This window comes from Orbicella franksi, chromosome 6 (assembly GCF_964199315.1).
Source record: "Orbicella franksi chromosome 6, jaOrbFran1.1, whole genome shotgun sequence".
NCBI classification, from domain to species: Eukaryota; Metazoa; Cnidaria; class Anthozoa; order Scleractinia; family Merulinidae; genus Orbicella; species Orbicella franksi.
The window spans coordinates 24,196,397-24,215,811 of NC_138150.1; the positions used below are offsets into that span (position 1 = coordinate 24,196,397).

The following is a 19,415-nucleotide window of genomic DNA, read 5'->3' on the forward strand; positions in this document are numbered from 1 at the left end:
CAGACGCTCACATCTCCGATTGGATGCAGATGTTTCTACTCTCAGAGAAGACGGTGCGGTGGCGTGTATTTTCGACACTTCAACCGCTGATGACACGTCAAGTTTAAAGGGATGTCATGCACGTAAGCTTTAATTTACGGGTTTCACTCCAACACTCGGGCATACTGTGGTCGCACTTAAGTCAAATATATAAAAACTGTCCTTCTATAATCCCGGCTATAATGTGAAAGCTGTTCATTGTGTAGTCGTTGGGAAATCCTGAGAGTGACCTGCGAGAGATTCTTTTTCATGCGTATGTTGGTCGTATATTATCTATAATGCCCCGTTCACACCAACTAAACTAGTTTAACTTAAGCAAGTTTAGGTTTTCCAGTTTGTAGATTACGCTTTACAGTCATTTTGAGGAGGCAAATTTCAAACCACCTTGCTAACATATTTTAATCAAGCAGTTTTTTACCTCGTCAAGTTGTGGGGTGTGGATGCCGATGAGCAGCTCATTTTAACCCTTGTTTAGTTACACCACTTTTCAACATGTTTAATATGTTGGTGCTAACGGTGCATTAATTATAATTCTTTGGATATTCTGGCTTTGCGCTCTCAGACCAAAACCCTTCTATTTTAACTATTTCGTAGTCGCTTAAGGCGATAGCTTAGTTTGCCTATAGAAAGATCAGTAAGCCCGTTTGCGCCTGCTCGTTAGAGCTACGACCGCGGTACAAGGAAATTGCAGCGGAGTACCTTTATCTTGTTCAATCTGCACAAGCTCTCGTGGCAGTCCAAAGATTGATCTTAAAATAATTTTAGACTACGAAAACTTTTCAATTAATCGAACAGAAACCCTTCGAATTGTGGAGTTTTTATTTTTGTAGGAGTTGATCATTGTAAATAGGAGTGAACGGCTCTTAAACGTGTAAAAAGAAACGTGGTGGTGGAAACTCGTAGACACTAACCTGCATCTCACGAGATATGCAAAGAAAGATGTGTAAAGGATATAATTTGCAGAACTTCTTGTTCTATGGTTTTTAACAACAGAATAAAACATTGAAAATAGTGGTTTCGAATGTTGCTTATTTGTCTCTCTTTTCATCTGCAACCTCCACCATCATTTCCCAAACATTTCTGATACATCTCATTCAGAACCAAACGCAAGAGTCGTACTGGATAAATATCGGCCCTGAGCCTTGATGGAGCATATCGAACGCGGTGAGGGGAGTAATGAAAGGACCTCGACTCAGGGTAACCTCGTTCCCAGGGTCTCTCGTCTTCTTAGGGCGGGAAGATTAACGACCCTTGGAACGAGGTTGGACTGAGGGTCGATGTTCTGGGTCCCGGTACTACCCGAGGAGACAAACGTACTTGATCTGTCACCTATGAATTACTAAAAAACCTTACTGATATGAAGACAACCAGTACCTGCCAGAACTGAGCGGCTCTCAGGCCCGAGACCATACTTTGTCCTACAACGCATGCGTATGAAACAGGTCATGAAAAAAACCACCACATGCACATATGGCAGAGCAGCTCTAATTTATAACCTTTCACTTTTATTCTTGACAAATACTTCGGGTTTTACTTTGTCACAGTCAAAGTACCCAGTCTAAAAAAACATTTCTTCTCAAGAGAGATAAACCATTCATTAAGTTAGAGCATATTCCTAACGAATTGAATTTAGAGCAGCGAAAAATCCACTCCAACCAATTTCACCATGTTTGGCGTAATACAAATTAGCCTTAATAATGTTAAATAACCCGTAATATGCCGGGCAGAGAATATTTTCCAGTAATTAAACATTAAATACACCATTTCGAGTACGTACAATTTTTTTTACCTTTGTCTGCCTGTGAGAATTCCTTGAAATCTTAGTTTCAAATAAAGGTATTAAGCATGGTTTAAGATTCATTTTCAAGTCCTTTTCTGGGACAATTCAACAATATTAAACCGGAATCGAATCTAAAATTTGTCCAGGAAAGAGGGTTACCGAACCAACGTTTTGAGACTAACCGGCAATGTACTCCTCAAAATGTCCATTGCAGGAACTCTTTTGGTGGCAAAGTTCTGGGTTTTTTATTCTTATAATTTATCAAGGACAGCTGGGAAAAATATCATAAGAAATTTTCATGGACTTTCCCAGGGTTATGGCAAATTTTCAAAGACTTTTCAAGACCTGTGCAAAACATGTTTAAATAGCCATTTTCAGTATACGACAGTCGAAGTATTTCCAGCTCGTATTATCCAATCAAAATCTAGCGCAGATACTCACGAGAGCTAACGAGTACCCACGACAGCCCACTGCTAAAAAGTACTCACGAGTACTCACGAGTGCTCCAGGTTATGTTGCTTAGCAACCTCTGTTACGGAAACCGCGGGATCATTCAATTTAAGATGAAGGGTTTTCGCCATGTCGACTATCACCTGTTCCAGCGAATAAAATGGTAACAAGTGCTTAGAGCATTCTATAAAATGTAGCTTTACAACTGGTAATCTTCCTCACAGGGAAGACAGTCCACAGGTTTACGGCAGAGAGATCGCGATGTCAGCTGAGTAACTTTTCCAGGTCACTACAAAGTTGATCAATCTCAGAGGAGCTTCCTTTGAACTTGTCTACGGTAACACCCATCACACTTGCAAGACCAGCCACCTAAAGGAACAAACCACATCCAAAAAAAAAAAGATAAGATTTTTAGAAAAACACAACGTCATAAGGCTTCTCCTTATTTAAGTCACCTCAGTAGAGGTCACATTTAAGATTTCAAGCGTAAAGCTAACATTGGAAAGTTGTGACTTGGAAACTGTAATCCGATTTAGGGCCCTCCCTCTAGTAAGAGCCCCCGCAATTCTAAACAGCCCCATTAGAGAAAATTTGGCCAGTAACAAGCGCCTCTTAACCAAACAGAAGATGGTTTTCAGTGTTCAGTTTCTGAAATAATGTGCGCTGACGATCCAATGCGAGTCTACAGCAGCTCTATTATAAACTCTAGTAAACGTTCCTCATAGCCATAAGCCATAAGAGTACTTTACAACATCCTCTCATGACACTCCTCCGTCCTTAATAAGCCAACTAGTTGCCAAAGTTAACAGAAGTGCGGGTGCCAGATCGATTTCTGGGGGGCAAGAGTTGAAAATTCTTTTTCTGGAAATTGAGATTGCCATCTCTCGATAATGGTCAAGAATAAACTTGCACATGAACAATAGGATTCAATAAGGACAACAATACGAGAAAATGGAAATGGAAAAAAAAAGGTCTTCAAAAAAATATTTACTTAATCCCCTGCTAGTACACAAATAAAAACCTACCTCAGAATTGTAATCCATAAATCTTCTCAAAGCGTACAAACAATTATGCACTGGAAATAAACAGTGCTTCAGAATTAGAGTCGTGATATGTAATTTACACAAATGCTTTACTTTTTTGTGGAGGCGCGCTGGCCTCCGGATCGAGCGGTCCGGGTTCGAGCCCTGGTCGGGAACATTGTGCTGTGTTCTTGGGCAATAAACTTTACTCTCACAGTGCCTCTCTCCACCCAGGTGTATAAATGTCTATCGACGAATTTAATGCTGGGGGTAACCCTGCGATGGACTATACTCCTAGTCGCTTCATGCTACAGAAACTGGAGATAAGCGCCGACCTGATCAGCCACTCAGGTCGTATGAAGACTTAACCTTTTACCTTGCTTTTTTTTGTAGCTAGATCGTCACACAGTCACAGCCGTGCGCGTTACGCTTCACATAAAGATACGTAAGCTTGTTATGAACCAAAGATAAAAGAAACTTGGTGCAAAGTTGAAACCGATACGACAAGATGGTTACAGTTAACCCTCTCTATGACGGACATACTTAGATCCATCTTACACAGAGTTCAATTAAGGAAAAACACCTGAAATTTGGCAAGCAAACTATGTCCACCTTACGAACAGGTCCGAACTACAACGGAGATAGCCGACTGAAAGACGACGCAAAATACTTTAAAATCATTGCCATTCAATTCTGGTGGATAATATGCGAGTTCAATCCTCATTCAATGTTAATTTTTTAATAATTAGATTATGACCTCGAGATTTCTATGAGGTGATAGTTGATGAGGCCAAGGCCCGATAGAAATCGAGAGCGAATAATCTAATTGTTTTAGTAGTAATCTAACTGCAATTCACGCAAATAACGGTTTCCAATTACTTTTCTACGCATTATTGAACTTCACGCTTTAACAAAATCGCACGTATTGCATTGTCCTTTGTAAATTTGCAGTTGTTTACGCGCGCCCACTCGGTTTTTCAATAATTTCAAGTTTTTAAAGTCAAGAAACCGTTAATTTCCTTCTTTCAGTCTTCTCAGGAATTTAACTATCTAGTTACATCTGAGAAACTTTCTTCCAAAACTTCGGAAAAACGATTAACTGTACTCCAATATAATGGCTGATAGTATACGAGTAGCTCAGCCAATCAGATTGCAGCATTTGCATTAGTATACTAGTAGAATTCTACTATAGGTGATGGAAGATTGAAATATTCGATATTCCGTTATAATTTTAAGCCAGTGCGGTATCTAATGATCATTATTAAAAACTAGATCATTGAATAATGCAACTCGAGAGTTTCGTTGGCCATCACGGGATATGAGCCATTATACCATGCTCTACAAATGTCTTAAGCGAACGCGTAATTTTGGGGGACGCGTTTTTATTTTTATTTTATTCAGTTTTTTTTATATTCTGGGGACGTTTTTAAGAAAAACAATTATTCCACTCGCGCTTGTCGGATATGAAATGATTACAGCCAACTCGGCACTACGCGCATCGTTGGCTATTTACCATTTCATACCCAACGCGCGTTCGTGGAATAACTGTGAACTACCCCAAGCGATCTCAAGAAACTTTTTACAACAAAAACGTGAGCAGTGAGAAGAGTTTTGTACTCAGGTGAACTACCATTACATTGATTAGATTCTGAGACTAGTTCTTTCAAGAGTGTATTAATCTATTAGTCAGAGCAGTTTTCACCTGTGAAAACTGGTTTCATTTCTGTACATGAGGGAGATTTTCTAGCCTGGATATCGCGGCGCGCCTCGAGACGTTTCGGGACTGGAACTGGAAAGAACAACCTATGGCACCCTGGGTAATGAGTTTCAGAGTTCTAACCAACCTGTCTCCTGGGACACATCCTTGGTGAGAAGTTCAATAATGGCTGTGGAACACTCCAGTGCAACGTCCTCTTGTATCTGATAACAGCACTTTGGGAAAAAGACGAATTAAGAGTCCCTGTCCATAAAAATGGAAAATAACTCGGCAAGGGTCGAAAATTCGATTTCGCTTATATTTTTATGGTAGATAGGCTAGGGCATGACAAAAACTACTGGATAGTTCTTTTGGCAAAATATCCTTTTATTTCAAAGAAATATGCAAATTACCAAATTCCGTTAAAATCGTCATTTGACGCACCATTTTATTAAACAAGTTTGAGAGCCTCGCATGCAAAACCGCATCATTCTTCCGTCTTTAAAACACTCAAATATTTTTGTGCAATGTTTAAGTGTGTACTGGGTTGATTTTAGGGAATGTGGCGTTGTCTTTTTGGGTGCAAAATAATTAAATTTCGAAGACATGTATTTCATTCACTTAAAAGTACTTCGTGAATATAATTAATTTTCACCATGTGCGAAACCTTCAAATGAAGCAAGCTTCTGGTGGTTGAATCGCAGAAGGATGGTCTACAGATTCCTGTAAAAATTTCTTTGGGCAAATGATTGTGAGCGACGCGAGAGCTTTTCAAAGTACGTCAAAAATGCAAATATTTGACCATCCGTCGTCAAATTTCAATTTACGAGTTAGACGTATATTTTAGCATGCGCCACATGACTTGACCTATGTTAAGCTGAAATAGACACAGAGCTGATAATTTCGAAATGTTCTAACCTTATTTGATGTAAAAGGCAGGTCCAAAGCCGATTTGACGTGTTTCTAGTCGATCTCTCACCATTCGTCGCACGTAAAGCAGATGTTTGCTTTTGTTTACACAAGGTTAACGTCCGATGTACATCGCCTACTGTCGACCTATTATTGGTCGAATACTATGAATCTGTGACCATCTTTCTGCGCATATGAACACCACTGCATCTAGGTCTGAAACGGCTGAGTCATTTGTAGATAGTTGCTTGCTTTGCGCTGCGCCAAAATATTGCGTTTGATCGATTGCTGACCATTGCTGATAAGCGTGTCGGCGCAGCACAGTCTTACAGCCGTAATTGTTCGTCACGCAATGCTGTCACGGCATATGCTGCACATTTTGATCTATTTTGTATAGAGTACTCTCAGAATAAGTGAAACAATTTAATCATTGTTCATCTGTTTTTTCATATATATAATAATATATGTGTATATTTATATAATCATATTCTATAGTGTACGTGGCCTCGGTCCAAATCACGTTTGTTGTACGTTCTGATGTTTCAGACAACAGCTGATAAAGCTAGTACCTGTACTCACTAGAATTTTAAGAAAATCGCCATAAAAAAATTATAGATTAATGAAGCAAGAACTAGCTGAAATAAAAATAGGAAATCACAACGTGTCTAATTCGTGAGAAAAACAGACTAAATTTAATTAGTAATTACGTGAGTAAATAGCCCTGGCCATGCCATTTTATTTGGCGTATTTTGTTTGCTTAGTGGCGAGGCATTGGTATGTAACAGAAAATAGAGGACTGTTTTCAATACAGTCCAAAATTATCGTCAGTGAAATATTGTAAATAAAAGACCTATTGACCGGTTACCTCCGCGGCCATCATTTGGTCATTCCGGCAAGGGTTTCATTATTGTCTTTACCACTATTAAGCGGCCACCCAAAATTTAAGAACTTTGTTTTGGAAAGGGCGATGGCAGATAAGAGTCTGAAATTGAAGGTGCATGACGAGTGATAATTCAAACACACGTCTGTCATGATTGTATTGAATTGACTCCATGTTCACCAAGAAATTTATAGCCCGATAGTGCAAAATTAAATATCCAAGGTACACCAACCTCTATTTAAGCGGCTAACCCCATTAAGCGGTCGCCACCCATTTCCCCGAGGGTAGCCCACTTTATTACATGTAAACCAAAAATAATCGCATAGCGCGAAAAGACCTAGGTATGAGTTTAACGTTACAGTATTACGCAGGGGCATGGTAGGTAGCGGTGGTCGAGTAAAAGATAACAACAGGGGCAATGGTAAATTATTCATTCTTTTCATTTCTTAATTTAATCTCTTCCTACTCAACACGATTGTGTGCTCCCAGTGATTCCAAGCCTTACGGAGCCTTACGTATTAGGATAGAAATTGTCCCACCCCTCCCTAAAATGAGATGACAGAATTGTGTGACGAACAAGGAACCGCTGCAAGCAAGGATTCAAGCCATCAAACCATGATGATCAAACGTAATATTTTGGTGTAGTGCAAAGTAAGCAACTATCTACGAATGACTTAGCCGTTTTTGACTTAGATGCAGTGGTGATCATATGTGTCGAACGAGGGTCACAGATTCATCGTATTCGACCGTTATATAAGTTGACAGTTGGCGTATTTGTACATCGGACGTTATGTAAACAAAAGCAAACTTCCGCTTTTTGTGCGACGAATGGTGAGAGAAACACGTCAAATCGGCTTTGGACCTGCCTTTTACAACAAATGAGGTTAGAACATTTCGAAATTATCAGCTCTGTGTCTATTTCAACTTAACATAGGTCAAGTCATGTGGCGCATGCTAAAATATACGTCTAACTCGTAAATTGAAATTTGACGACGGATGGTCAAATATTTGCATTTTTGACGTACTTTGAAAAGCTCTCGCGTCGCTCACAATCATTTGCCCAAAGAAATTTTTACAGGAATCTGTAGACCATCCTTCTGCGATTCAACCACCAGAAGCTTGCTTCATTTGAAGGTTTCGCACATGGTGAAAATTAATTATATTCACGAAGTACTTTTAAGTGAATGAAATACATGTCTTCGAAATTTAATTATTGTGCACCCAAAAAGACAACGCAGCGTTCCCTAAAATCAACCCAGTACACATTTAAACATTACACAAAAATATTTGAGTGTTTTAAAGACGGAAGAATGATGTGGTTTTGCATGCGAGGCTCTCAAACTTGTTTAATAAAATGGTGCGTCAAATGACGATTTTAACGGAATTTGGTAATTTGCATATTTCTTTGAAATAAAAGGATATTTTGCCAAAAGAACTATCCAGTAGTTTTTGTCATGCCCTAGCCTATCTACCATAAGAATATGAGCGAAATCGAATTTTCGACCCTTGCCGCGAAATTAAGAATTTGTCTGATTTTTACAGGCAGGCACTCTTAAGCAATTGCCACTCATAGTAGACTGAAAACCAGAACTGTTGTTCTCCCCAATCTCACTCAAAATTTTTTCATTCACGTTCCGGACCTTATAATATACCACTTACTGCCCAGGTACGAACCGTTTTGCAGAACTCTAGGTCAGATTGTTTTTTCATGATCCTAGCAGTATGCGCGACGCATGTCACATAAGAAAACCCGGGTGGACTCCGACCTTTTTTTGTCCCATGCTCGAAAAACTGAAAATCTGCTTAAACAAATGGGTCTGACAGTGTTATATGCGTTGCTATACAGTTTTGTAATCTATAAACTAAGGAAAAAGATCGTCTATACCTTAAATCTAGCAATATTTGAAGCTAACGCCGCTCCCACATTTTGAAGTTCGCCATCTTTGCTGAGAAGACAATTAATGGTGACAGCAAGCAGTGGCGTGGAACGATGGTCTTTCAACATGGCTGAGTGGCCTGTCTGATGGCTGACAGCACAGCAAAACTACAACACAAAAGAAACAAAAAACTCAACTAAGGCAACGAATCTAATAATGATTTCACCAACATGTAACTTAGGAAAACTGTATTTGATGCAATGGTGGTGGGTTCGAATCCCGTTCAGAGCTTCAAAATTTTTTCAGGTCTTTTTTTCCAGTTATATAGTGTTATGGCTGCATTGGCATCTATTATCATGTATTTGATGCACATGGTGAACAGTGGCTCTAATGTAACAAAATTCTAGACTTCAAGTCCTACACTCCTTGTTTGCTCTGTAAGTCTTTGAGAAAAAAATAAACTAAAAACACAAAGAGAAAAGATAGAGCGGGAAAATAAGAGCGTGGATAGAAAGGTGCAATGGCCTGATACAATACTTTTAGCCTGTTGGATCAAGCGGTCCTGGTTCGTGCCCTAGCCGTGGTAACTGAGTTGTGTCCTTGGACAAGACACTATACTTCTACAGTGCCTTTGCTTCACCTGGGAGTTTATGTCTTTATTTAGGCCAACTAAGCACGAGTGCAATGTGAACTTTTTTTATAATGAGTTGCAACGCACATAACTGTTAAGCTTATACTCTATTAAGTTTACTTAACAAGTTTTGACTTGACTTGGGAAGCAACTAAATAAAGAAAGTCATGGTAGATTTTAAGCTTGGTAGTGCAATGATGTAATGCTCATCATGTCATGAGTGAGGGACAAAGAGAAAAAATGTCTCTGACGGTATTCAAACCACTGAGCGTGCACGCGCTCTATCCACTGGACTATAGAGGAGACTTGTTTTGAGCTGGTTCATTTTCTAGGTTCATACATGTATGCTACATGTGTCCTGCATACTGCTACGATTAGCAATGTCAAAAGCATACTATGTGGTGATGAACAAAGAAAGATTTTATAGATTTTAAAGATTTCAAGATGTGATGTCCATCATGTTACGAGCATGGGCCAAAAAAAAAAATTATGAGTCCTCAACCGGATTTGAAGCCGTGACTTCTCAAACACCAGGAAGAGATATAGACTAAGATTTTATTCTTAGTCTTACGCTCATTTCATGATGAAAATGACATCTTTCTCATTTAACTTCTATATCTGATATTGGGCAATATAATTTAACCTATTTTCCAGCTTCATTTAATATTTACTGACCAACTTGATGCAATCAACTTGAATCGAACAAGATGTAATGCTTGAATAATCCCTACAGGTCTTGTTCACAATCTCTTGCAGTCCTGTAATTAAAATATGTGACATTTATATATTTTACATACTATTAGAAGCAATCACATGAAAAAGCAAGGGCAGGATGGGGGTACAGAGTTACTCCGCAAAGACTTATCTAGGGGACAGTCTTACTATTATTATTAATTTTTTTGGTTACTGTGCAAATGCGACGGAAAAACAAGAACACTTTGATTTGACTGGGGCCAGTGAGATAATCTATCAAACCACAGGGAAATGATGGCTTTGCAATTAAAATATTCTTCTCAATCTTTATCCACTCGGTTTTTGCATTTTATTTGCACTATAAGAATTATACATGGAAATTGGCAATCAAGAAGGAGTCATCAGAACAAGGTGATTAATGTTTAACAAATAGTAATAACATGAATATGTATATTTGGAAATATTTTATTTTACATGTATATTTGGAAATATTTTATTTTAAAATATTTTAAAGAATGAATTTAAAATTAATGAAACACTGCTTCGAATTTGACTGTACCAAGTGCACTATTTATTCTTGTGCTATCACAAATAAGCAGTCTGCAAATTTGATTTGTACATGTGATGCACTAAGTTAGACTTCATTTCACAGTATTTGCATCTGTGTCATAAATGACAAGCAGGTTAATAGTGAAAGTGAAGTTTGAGAAGATAAAACAATTCTGTATCTTCTGTGGAACATCAGTCTTTATTTCTTAATTTGTCAGATTATTTCTAAGCTGAACTCACCAGTAGAAGAAGAAAATAACTTCTCACATAACAATAGCACTTGCAAAAGTTGTAAAGTGAGATGTAGAATATGATTCTCGTCTTGTTTTAAATGTTTTTCAAGTATTTGATCTGTTAAAAGAAAACGTTATATACCTTAAAGAAATGCTGTGGAAAGTTTGAGTGCCTTATTTATCAGATGCTTTTTATAAGGAAAAAGAGTCCCACTCTGAACACTCAAAAGGACTCCATTCCCACAAAACTTTTTATTTAAATTCTTCTCATTCTTTTGTTTATCCCCACCTCATTTATTCTAATGTATTTTCCCACTCTACATTCTTTATATAACGTTACCCATGCCAATGAACACATAATAATTTGCATTTGATAATGGTGACATGTTGTCACCTAAATGTCACGTTTTTATCTCGCTACTCTTTATTCTGAAGCTCATTCAGTTGTTGAAAGACATCTGTGTTAACTTACCAAGTACATGTATTTGGCTTTCTTTTACTTCAGGAAGATTATCATTTTCAAAATAATTTTTTAGCTCATCAAGGTGAATTAGATCTTCATCTGTGAATTCCAGTGTTTGTAGGCTTTCTTTAAGATCAGTAATAGCCAATGGTACCTTGTCAGAGAAGAGATACGCAAATGTTATTTTCCTGTTAGTTTAGGGATTAAAAAAGTGTTTTTGGCAACTCTTAGGGTGTTCAGCCTCAAAAGGTCCACAGCAGAAGCTTTTGCAGAAGCTTTTGCAGTACCTTTTAGGGTATTGACCGGAAAAAATATGACAGGAGATAATGTGAGATGCAAGAATTGGTACCTCCTAGGGGAGACAAAAGTTTCAAGCCACGCCCACAAAACAGGATCTTGGTACCACTTAGGGGTTATTTTAGACATTCCGACAGGCACCCCCATCTTTTTTGTATGGAGTTTCCCCTGAGAAATAAGCAAACCTAGTATAGAGGTTGAGTGACATTCAAGGGATTGACATTGGAACAACTAGACAAGTGAGAATTTTACACAATGTGCATTGTGATCTAAATGCCTCAATGAACACTTATTATAAACAACCAAATATTTTGTTTATAACCTGCACTATTGTATGACTCATTCACAAATAAATTTATAATTAAATAATCCTGGCCATGGAGGCAAAGTAACTTACATGTATACCCCTTCTTCAGATTTAGTGGTAATAATTAACGCATGCACAAATGAACTGACTTACAGTAATTTCCTTGTATACATTAGGTTTCCTCAGCACTGCACTTTGACTAATGTTGAGAGAAAAGAGAATAAATTGGTCAAGGAATGTATCTAAAAAATTATCTGATATACTCAAATGTTGCTTAGCAAACACTCAGTTTTTCACCCCAAAGTTTTAACTGTATGTTTTGAGCAAACATGTTAGTAGTGCAAATTTTGTCCCTGATTTTTGACAATGTGAATCACTCTATGGTAAAAGAAAATATTAACTTTAAAATCATAAATTATACCTAGCAATTAATCAGTAACAGCTTAAAGATTATTATTTTACACCTTTTAAGAGCTTACAAAAGCCTGCAATTGGCAATTTTCATTGACCAATTACAGTGGATTAATTTTGCAGTAACTATAATTTTGGAACTAAGTTACTAAGTACGACACTGCATTGTATCAGTACTCACCAGCCATCAGGTTGATCTCTCAGTGCAGTCTGTGCAGAAGGGGAACCTCTTGGTTCAAATATTGTTTCTGGGCCTCTCGACGATGTTGCCGAACCTGATACTGATGTCCCTCCAGATGGTCTCACTGATATGGAGTCGATGATGGGTCTTATCATCTGACCAAAGGAACTGAAAAAGAAAATTACTGACAGAAGTTAAGGTATCATCATCATTGTAGGTGGATTGACAGTGTTTGGAGATCATGCTCTAAGGCTGGTGCAGCCCGATTAACATCAGAAATGTTCTCTCACACATCACCCTCAAAATGGGTGTCGGCGATTTTCCAGATGTGGTTTGCTTTTTTGTACACCCTTCTAAAGTTTGATACTTTCAATGTGGACATTTCCTTCTACTAAAGAGGCCATAACTTTGAAACGGAAGCAAAAGTAAACAAAGCCCACACCTTTTTTCAAAGGAGGTATTTTTTTTCATCCTGTTCATCCTTATATGCAGTTTTATTTTATCAAGAAAAAGACGAAAAACCTTTTATGAGATTGGTATGATTAGGGGTTAAAAACTCCTCTGTACTGACAGATGTCGGCAGGGGTCAGTTTACCACAACAATGGTTTATGACAACTTGCAATAAACAGACATCTACAAGTCTGACACGGAAACCCATCCCAGTGTTACAATCGTCCAAGAAGCGACAAACTACCAAGAGCTTTATACAGGTTTGTATTTAAACTGCTGTGACTTCTTTTACTAAGAAGACTTTGTCGGTGGCATTGGTATTATGTTGCTCAAGTTTAGACATTCTTTGAAACCATGCCTCGTGAACTGAGCCAAAAAGAGGAAATCTTGAGGTTTAACTAATCTACATCTACATATTCGCTTGACTCTCTCGGTGTGGAAGTTTTGGAATCATGTCTGTTCTCCAGCAATTTTGTGCGACTGGCACTTGTCATTGTCCTTCAGCTTCATTGGCGGGACAAAGTGTCCTCGAGTCCCTTCAACCATTCTCCTTAGTTTCAAAGCAACCATGGTCGCTCTGCTCACTCAGAGCCAAAGATCTTGTTCAACACTGAACCTAGAGGTGGGTTCCTCCAGATTTTCGCCTCTAATCGGCTTCTTCGAAGACGAAAATGGGCAAAAAGTTTTCTTGCATTTTCATCTTGACATAAAGAAATTTGACAAGAACGAAAGCTATCTTGCAACGAAACAACCAGATTGAGAATACTTCACATGCACAAATGAAATATCACACCACAATTTGCCTTTCACGTGACAACTGGTGGTGAATTTCAATTAGAGGTGCTGACGCACCATAAGGGGTTTAAATAAGATTCAAAAATAGTTTTTCTCGTTATCTTAAAAAGTAAAAAAGTTTTTCTTCCCATTCTTTTTGCAAAATATTTATCTCAGTCTTCTCAATTTGAACAGCAAAAAAAAGATTTTTCGCATTTTTAATACCAAGTTACCAAGCAGAGAAGTTCCAAGCGCGAAAGATATTTTCTCCGAGCGTCTTTACTACAGCTTTATTTAAAGGAAAAATATTGGTTCTTTATGACAAAATTGAGCCAGTGAGTATCTACAAGATCCAGGTTAAAATTTAACGAATAAATGTTGATGCATTTTAACTTGAAGCTCTGATATGGAGAGACAGATCGCTAAGCGAACGTACGTTGTAAACTGTGCTGCCGTTTATCACATGTTTGTTAACATTGAAAGACAATTATTATGCTAATTATTTGACTGGCGCTTGGATCTCAAGGTTTGACCCATGTATAAGTCGAGGGCGAATTTTTGGACTGATTTTTAGGTCTTGAAAGGTCGACTTATACACGGGAAAATACGGTAGAAATATACCAGCTACCATGATACCCTAAGCACTTGGCTTAACATTGTGGCAGCCGCTGTAATAGATTAAAATACTTCAGATCCAAAATGTAGTGTTTGCAGGAAGCAGTTTGTAAATTTATAGCATTTCTTAGGAGTAAATAAAACTAAATACATGGTAAATTTTAAGGGTGGCATCAACCTCACAGATAATCTTGTAATACGACATTAAACTGGCTACCCTTCAAATGCTGAACACATCTATAAAAGAAAGTTGTAAATACTACCGATATTTTAGGGTGCGACTTCTTGACAGGCTGGCTACAAGTAAACTAACCAATCAAATCGTAAGCTTAGAACAAGTACAGCAAGGGTAATTTGTTTGACATGAATACATTTAAATACTATCAGCCCATCTCTGTTGATTGTAGTCACTCTTCAGATTCAGTCCTTCAGTCGGTGAATTATAATATTGTAAATTTCACTCAAAAAAGCTAGCTTGAAAATTGTTTTGTGACAACTAATGCAAACCTGTTGAAAAGTAAACAAGATTTAGGATCAAAACTAACCAACCAATAAATGTCAAAGCTGATTCCTGAGAGGAAAGCCATACTTCACTTTTTTGCTGGGTTTCCAATAATGTTTTGGTGCAAAACTGCAAAATAATTTGCTTGTATTCTTCAATGTTAATGGTTCATTGATGGCTATCCTTTGTTCTCAAGTAACGTTCTGATTGGTTAACTCTTTAAAAAAATAAAAAATAAAAAAATCTTTATTTTATAAGGGTGACACGTAACAGTAACTACATGTAATATTACTGATGAACTTGTAGCCCTCTTTTTAAAGCAGCCCAGTTCCTGAAGTCGCACTGTAAAACCTTCGTAGCCAAACAAAAGTAATGCATAACATACATGTACTGCACGAATAAAAGCTTACGTGCTGAGAACTTCTGAGGGGAGATCTTGAATATGTTGAGGTATCCTATTGCCTGTCAAGAACATGGCAACTTCTGAAGAGAAGCTATTACAGTTGTGTTCAAACAGGTGGTAATTGTCACCTCTGTAATAGGAATGAACAACAACAACAAATTACATAGTTTTACATACATAAATTAAGTATGTCGTATTTTATAATACTATTGTGGCATTTGTTACAAGTATAAATTGTTTAATTTACATTTCTTCACCACAATTATTATTCAAATTTAGTGCCCTCTTTTTTCAAACAAAGTAATTAAAAATGCTGCCCTCCACCCCCTCCCCCCATTCAAAGGCATTTTGTAATTAGCACCCTTACTCCAAATCAGGTATTTTACAACAAGTTTACATTACTTTGTCATTTAACAATGTTAATGGTAATGATTAAAATTTATACAGCACAGTTTCTGTAAAAATATTCAACTGCACCTTACCATAATCTGTTAATGGATATTACATTAAAATCCCATTAAATAATGTTTACTGAACTTTTGTTTTGGATGAAAATGATTTGTTAAATCTCTTATGGTAGTTTTAGCCCCAGGGGGGTACTCCTGATTTCAAGTGACAGGGAGGATCATTTACCCATTTAGGACAAAGTCAAGTTTATTGACTGTGACCCTCACTGGTACACGCGGAGGGTCAAGGAAACTATTCATTTAAGACCTCATCCAAATAACATCAATAGAGATAGTGGAATTGAAATTCCTGAAGCATAGATGCCTACAATCAAAAAGTACAACAGCTTGTCAGTTACATAACGGGGATAGAAATGCACCAATAGCAGCACACCAAGGTGCTACAAATAGCGACACAAAACAATTGACCTCGTCACCTGATGAAGACTTGCAGTATAGCAGTCAAAAAGTCTCAATCGACATCTCAAAGTGACTCCATCGTGAGACAGATGAGTAAAATTCATCTGTCCTATCTTACACCATGATGAATAATAGACATGTCTCTAATGACATGAAATCAAGCTACCCAAAAAAAATACTTGCCAAAATTTTCCGAAATCAAAATCCCAAAATCAAAACTTCCAAACCCAATAAAATCCTTCGATCATTCCCATCACTTGAAATCCAGAGTACCCCCCCCCCCCTGGGGTTATAGTGACAAACCTAAAATTTTGTTGTTCAATTCCACTTAAGAAATCCATAAAAACATCTTGGGTGACCTCTGTGTCTCCAAGATCAAGCACCTTGTCTGGGCTACCAAGAATTGTTCCACCCTCAAAAAAAAAACAATAATTATTGCACAACATGAATTGAAGAATAATATCAGTTATAAAAAAATGAGACAATATCGATACCTCCCCCACAGAGGGGAAGGCCCCCTACCCCTCTGGAAATTCCAATTAAGGTTAATCAGACATTACTTTAAATCTTTTGGTTATATGCAAAGAACTGCCTGCCAAACTTTCTAAGTTTGAAGGTATTCAAAGCAAATGTTCATAATGGAGTCCTTTTCAGCAATATGGCAGCCATTTTGAATTCTTGTTTCAAATAGTTATTATAGGATGCTTAGGGGGCAAATACATTCTAATTTTCCCCCTGGACATCTCATAATAGAATTCAATTGAAAATGGTCACCGTATAATTTGCTGAAAAGGTCCATAGCAACACTGAGCAACATTGGTACTCAGATCCAATTTCAAATTGGTAACATGGCAACTAGCCTACACCTTGGAAGGCCTAGATAGGTTGGATCATGTACACTTAACACATCTATGGTTGGATCGATACCCTCAATCGACACCTTTGATGGGCCCTCAATTGACACTCCATCGACATCTTGATCGACACTCGATCAACATCTTGATTGACACTCGCTCAACATCCCAATCGATACTTGGTCAACCCTCGCTCAACACTCTATCAACAGTCGGTCAATAGTCGGCAGAATTTCAACTGACTCATATGTATTAATCGAACATTAGTTGACTCTCTACCCACTGTCAACTGAGATGTTGATCTGGTGTCGCTCTTAAGTGTTAACAACATGTCGATTGATTGTTGATCAAGTGTTGATCGAGGGTCCATAGAAGATATTGATTGAGGGTATCGATCAACACTCAACAGCAGACACCGAGTTTAGTTAACACGATCCGATACGTTTTATAGTGGCCAACTCTTACAGCATGCTTCAGTTGACAGCCAGTCACTACAGACATAAACCTATAATACAGTGTGTGTCTACATGTGTACAACACTTACTGGAGAACAACTGGATATGCCATCACCACCATAAAAGAATTCTCTATCGTAGCAAACCAAACCTGTATGCCTACAAGTCAGAAAACAAATTTAAATTAAGGCCCAGTCCCCTTTGACTTATGTACAAAGTGCTGCTGTCACAGTGATTTGAGTATCCCCATGTTTTGGGTACCCTCGTACCCAAATCCCTGGTCTTTTGGGTACCCAAAACACTGAAAGCATTAAATATCACAGACTGGGGCATGTGAATCCCTCCTACTAGATTTTGCCATTAAAGCAGTTTGTTCTTCGAAGACATGTATAAAAAAAATGCAAATTAAGTAGACAAGACTAAGTCCTTTGAACACTGGGAAAGTGGGCCGATACCCAAATCCCTGGTCATATGGGTATCCCTTTCCAATATGCTTGCTTGTTATCTTTTCTTTAATTCAGTGTAGCCAAATTAACCAAAGGTAAAAAGGCAAAGCTAACATACAAAGACAAAAGTCATTCCAATGACAAAAGGACTTAGAAATGTTAAAATGTAAGGGGCCCAAATCCCTAGTGATATGGGTATCCCTTTCTAGAGTGTTTGTTTGTTATCATTTCTTTAGTTCAAGGTAGCCAAATTGACCGAGGATTAAAAGGCTAAGCAAACCTTTTTATCTTCGGTCGATTTGGCTACCTTGAACTAAAGAAACGATAACACCTCATCATATTGGAAGGGGATACCCATATCACTAGGGATTTGGGTATCCCCAAGGGTCTGCCTGTGACTCACATTGCTCGCACTGTGACTTACATGACTCGCTGGCTCGCATAGTAGTGAAACTCTATCCCCAACATTTTAGCATTTCTAGTCCTTTCCTCATTGGAATAACTTTCGTCTTTTTAAGTTTGCTTTTCCTTTTAATCTTTGGTCAATTTGAATACCCTAGAATTAAAGGAACGATAACAACTAAACATATTGGAAGGGGATACCCATATCACTAGGGATTTGGGTATCCCCTACAGTTTGGCATTTCTCTAGTCCTTTCCTCTCTTGAAATTGCCTTTCCTCTTGGTAAGTTTGCTTTCCCTTTTTATCTTCAGTGGATTTGGCTACCCTGGATTAAAGAAATGATTACAAGCCAACACTTCAGAAGGGAATACCCATATCACTAGGGATTTGGATATCCTTAACTTCTATTTGTTTCCCTATATCCAAAGTTTAGCCTTGTCTATGTTATTTAGATTTATTTTGGTTTTGTCTCCGAAACGAAAAACTCCTTTAATGGCAAAGAGAACTGTTCACCAGCAAAATCTACTAGGAGGGATGGTCAAAGAAAGAGCAACATACAAGTCTAAGACAAAGTTTATCTCTGACTGGCAACATACACAGAGGTCAGTCACAGCCTGAAATCTGCATATTGCGTGACGGTCACATCTCAGTGTGTTCGTTCGCATATTGATTAAATTCAATCACCGCACTATCCGAGGTTTAAAAAGCGCCTTTCTCGTTTAAAATAACGTGCATTTCAAGGGTTATCAATAGGCACAAAGCGCATGTTTACACAAGGATCTTTGGCGCGTGAATCCGGTTTTGTATTTCGTTATAACTGCGGACTCGGATCAGACAGTCTGTTAGGAATTGCGACTATTTTCAGAGACGTATTGTGTTTATATCAAGCAAAAGAATGCTTTAATTTATTGAGCCAAAGCTTCGTAAGAAGATAAATGGGTTTTGAGCAGAATTGCGGATGATTTCATTTGGCCCAGTTTTACGCTTTCAGTGTTTTGGGTACCCAAAACACTGGGATACCTAAATCACTGTGACACCTCAAGAAATTTACTGCACACTTGATATAATGCAAAGAAGGAACACAAATAGGTCACATTTATGTCCAAGGAAAATAAATTCAGGTACAAATCAAACTTAATAAGCTTATGGCAAAAGCACATACCAAACTCCATCAATTCTCTTCCCTGCGAATGAAAATGTATAAAGACACAAGTTTTAGCTTAGTTTT

The 19,415-nt window shown here is 37.9% G+C and overlaps 1 protein-coding gene across 7 annotated transcripts in view; it reads right to left on the reverse strand.

Annotated features, from left to right (window-relative positions):
• Positions 1 to 1,059: 1,059 nt before the first annotated feature.
• Positions 1,060 to 19,415, reverse strand: part of LOC145488906 (uncharacterized) — a 122,243-nt gene continuing 103,887 nt past the window's right edge. For 2 of the 7 annotated variants that reach the window (XM_081467751.1, XM_081467750.1), the window contains 13 exons: positions 19,350 to 19,371; positions 17,428 to 17,497; positions 16,333 to 16,442; positions 15,171 to 15,293; positions 12,419 to 12,586; positions 11,980 to 12,025; positions 11,232 to 11,376; positions 10,767 to 10,877; positions 9,960 to 10,042; positions 8,662 to 8,820; positions 5,136 to 5,223; positions 3,295 to 3,344; positions 2,533 to 2,638 (listed from right to left, as the gene is read on the reverse strand). In XM_081467751.1, coding sequence (XP_081323877.1) covers positions 2,534 to 2,638; positions 3,295 to 3,344; positions 5,136 to 5,223; positions 8,662 to 8,820; positions 9,960 to 10,042; positions 10,767 to 10,877; positions 11,232 to 11,376; positions 11,980 to 12,025; positions 12,419 to 12,586; positions 15,171 to 15,293; positions 16,333 to 16,442; positions 17,428 to 17,497; positions 19,350 to 19,371 — 1,280 coding nt within the window. In that variant the 3' untranslated portion in view covers position 2,533. Of the gene's footprint in view, positions 2,639 to 3,292; positions 5,252 to 8,661; positions 8,821 to 9,959; positions 10,043 to 10,766; positions 10,878 to 11,231; positions 11,377 to 11,979; positions 12,026 to 12,418; positions 12,587 to 15,170; positions 15,294 to 16,332; positions 16,443 to 17,427; positions 17,498 to 19,349; positions 19,372 to 19,415 lie in introns of those variants that run through there. The other 5 variants (XM_081467746.1, XM_081467747.1, XM_081467749.1 and 2 more) reach the window with 5 other exon arrangements.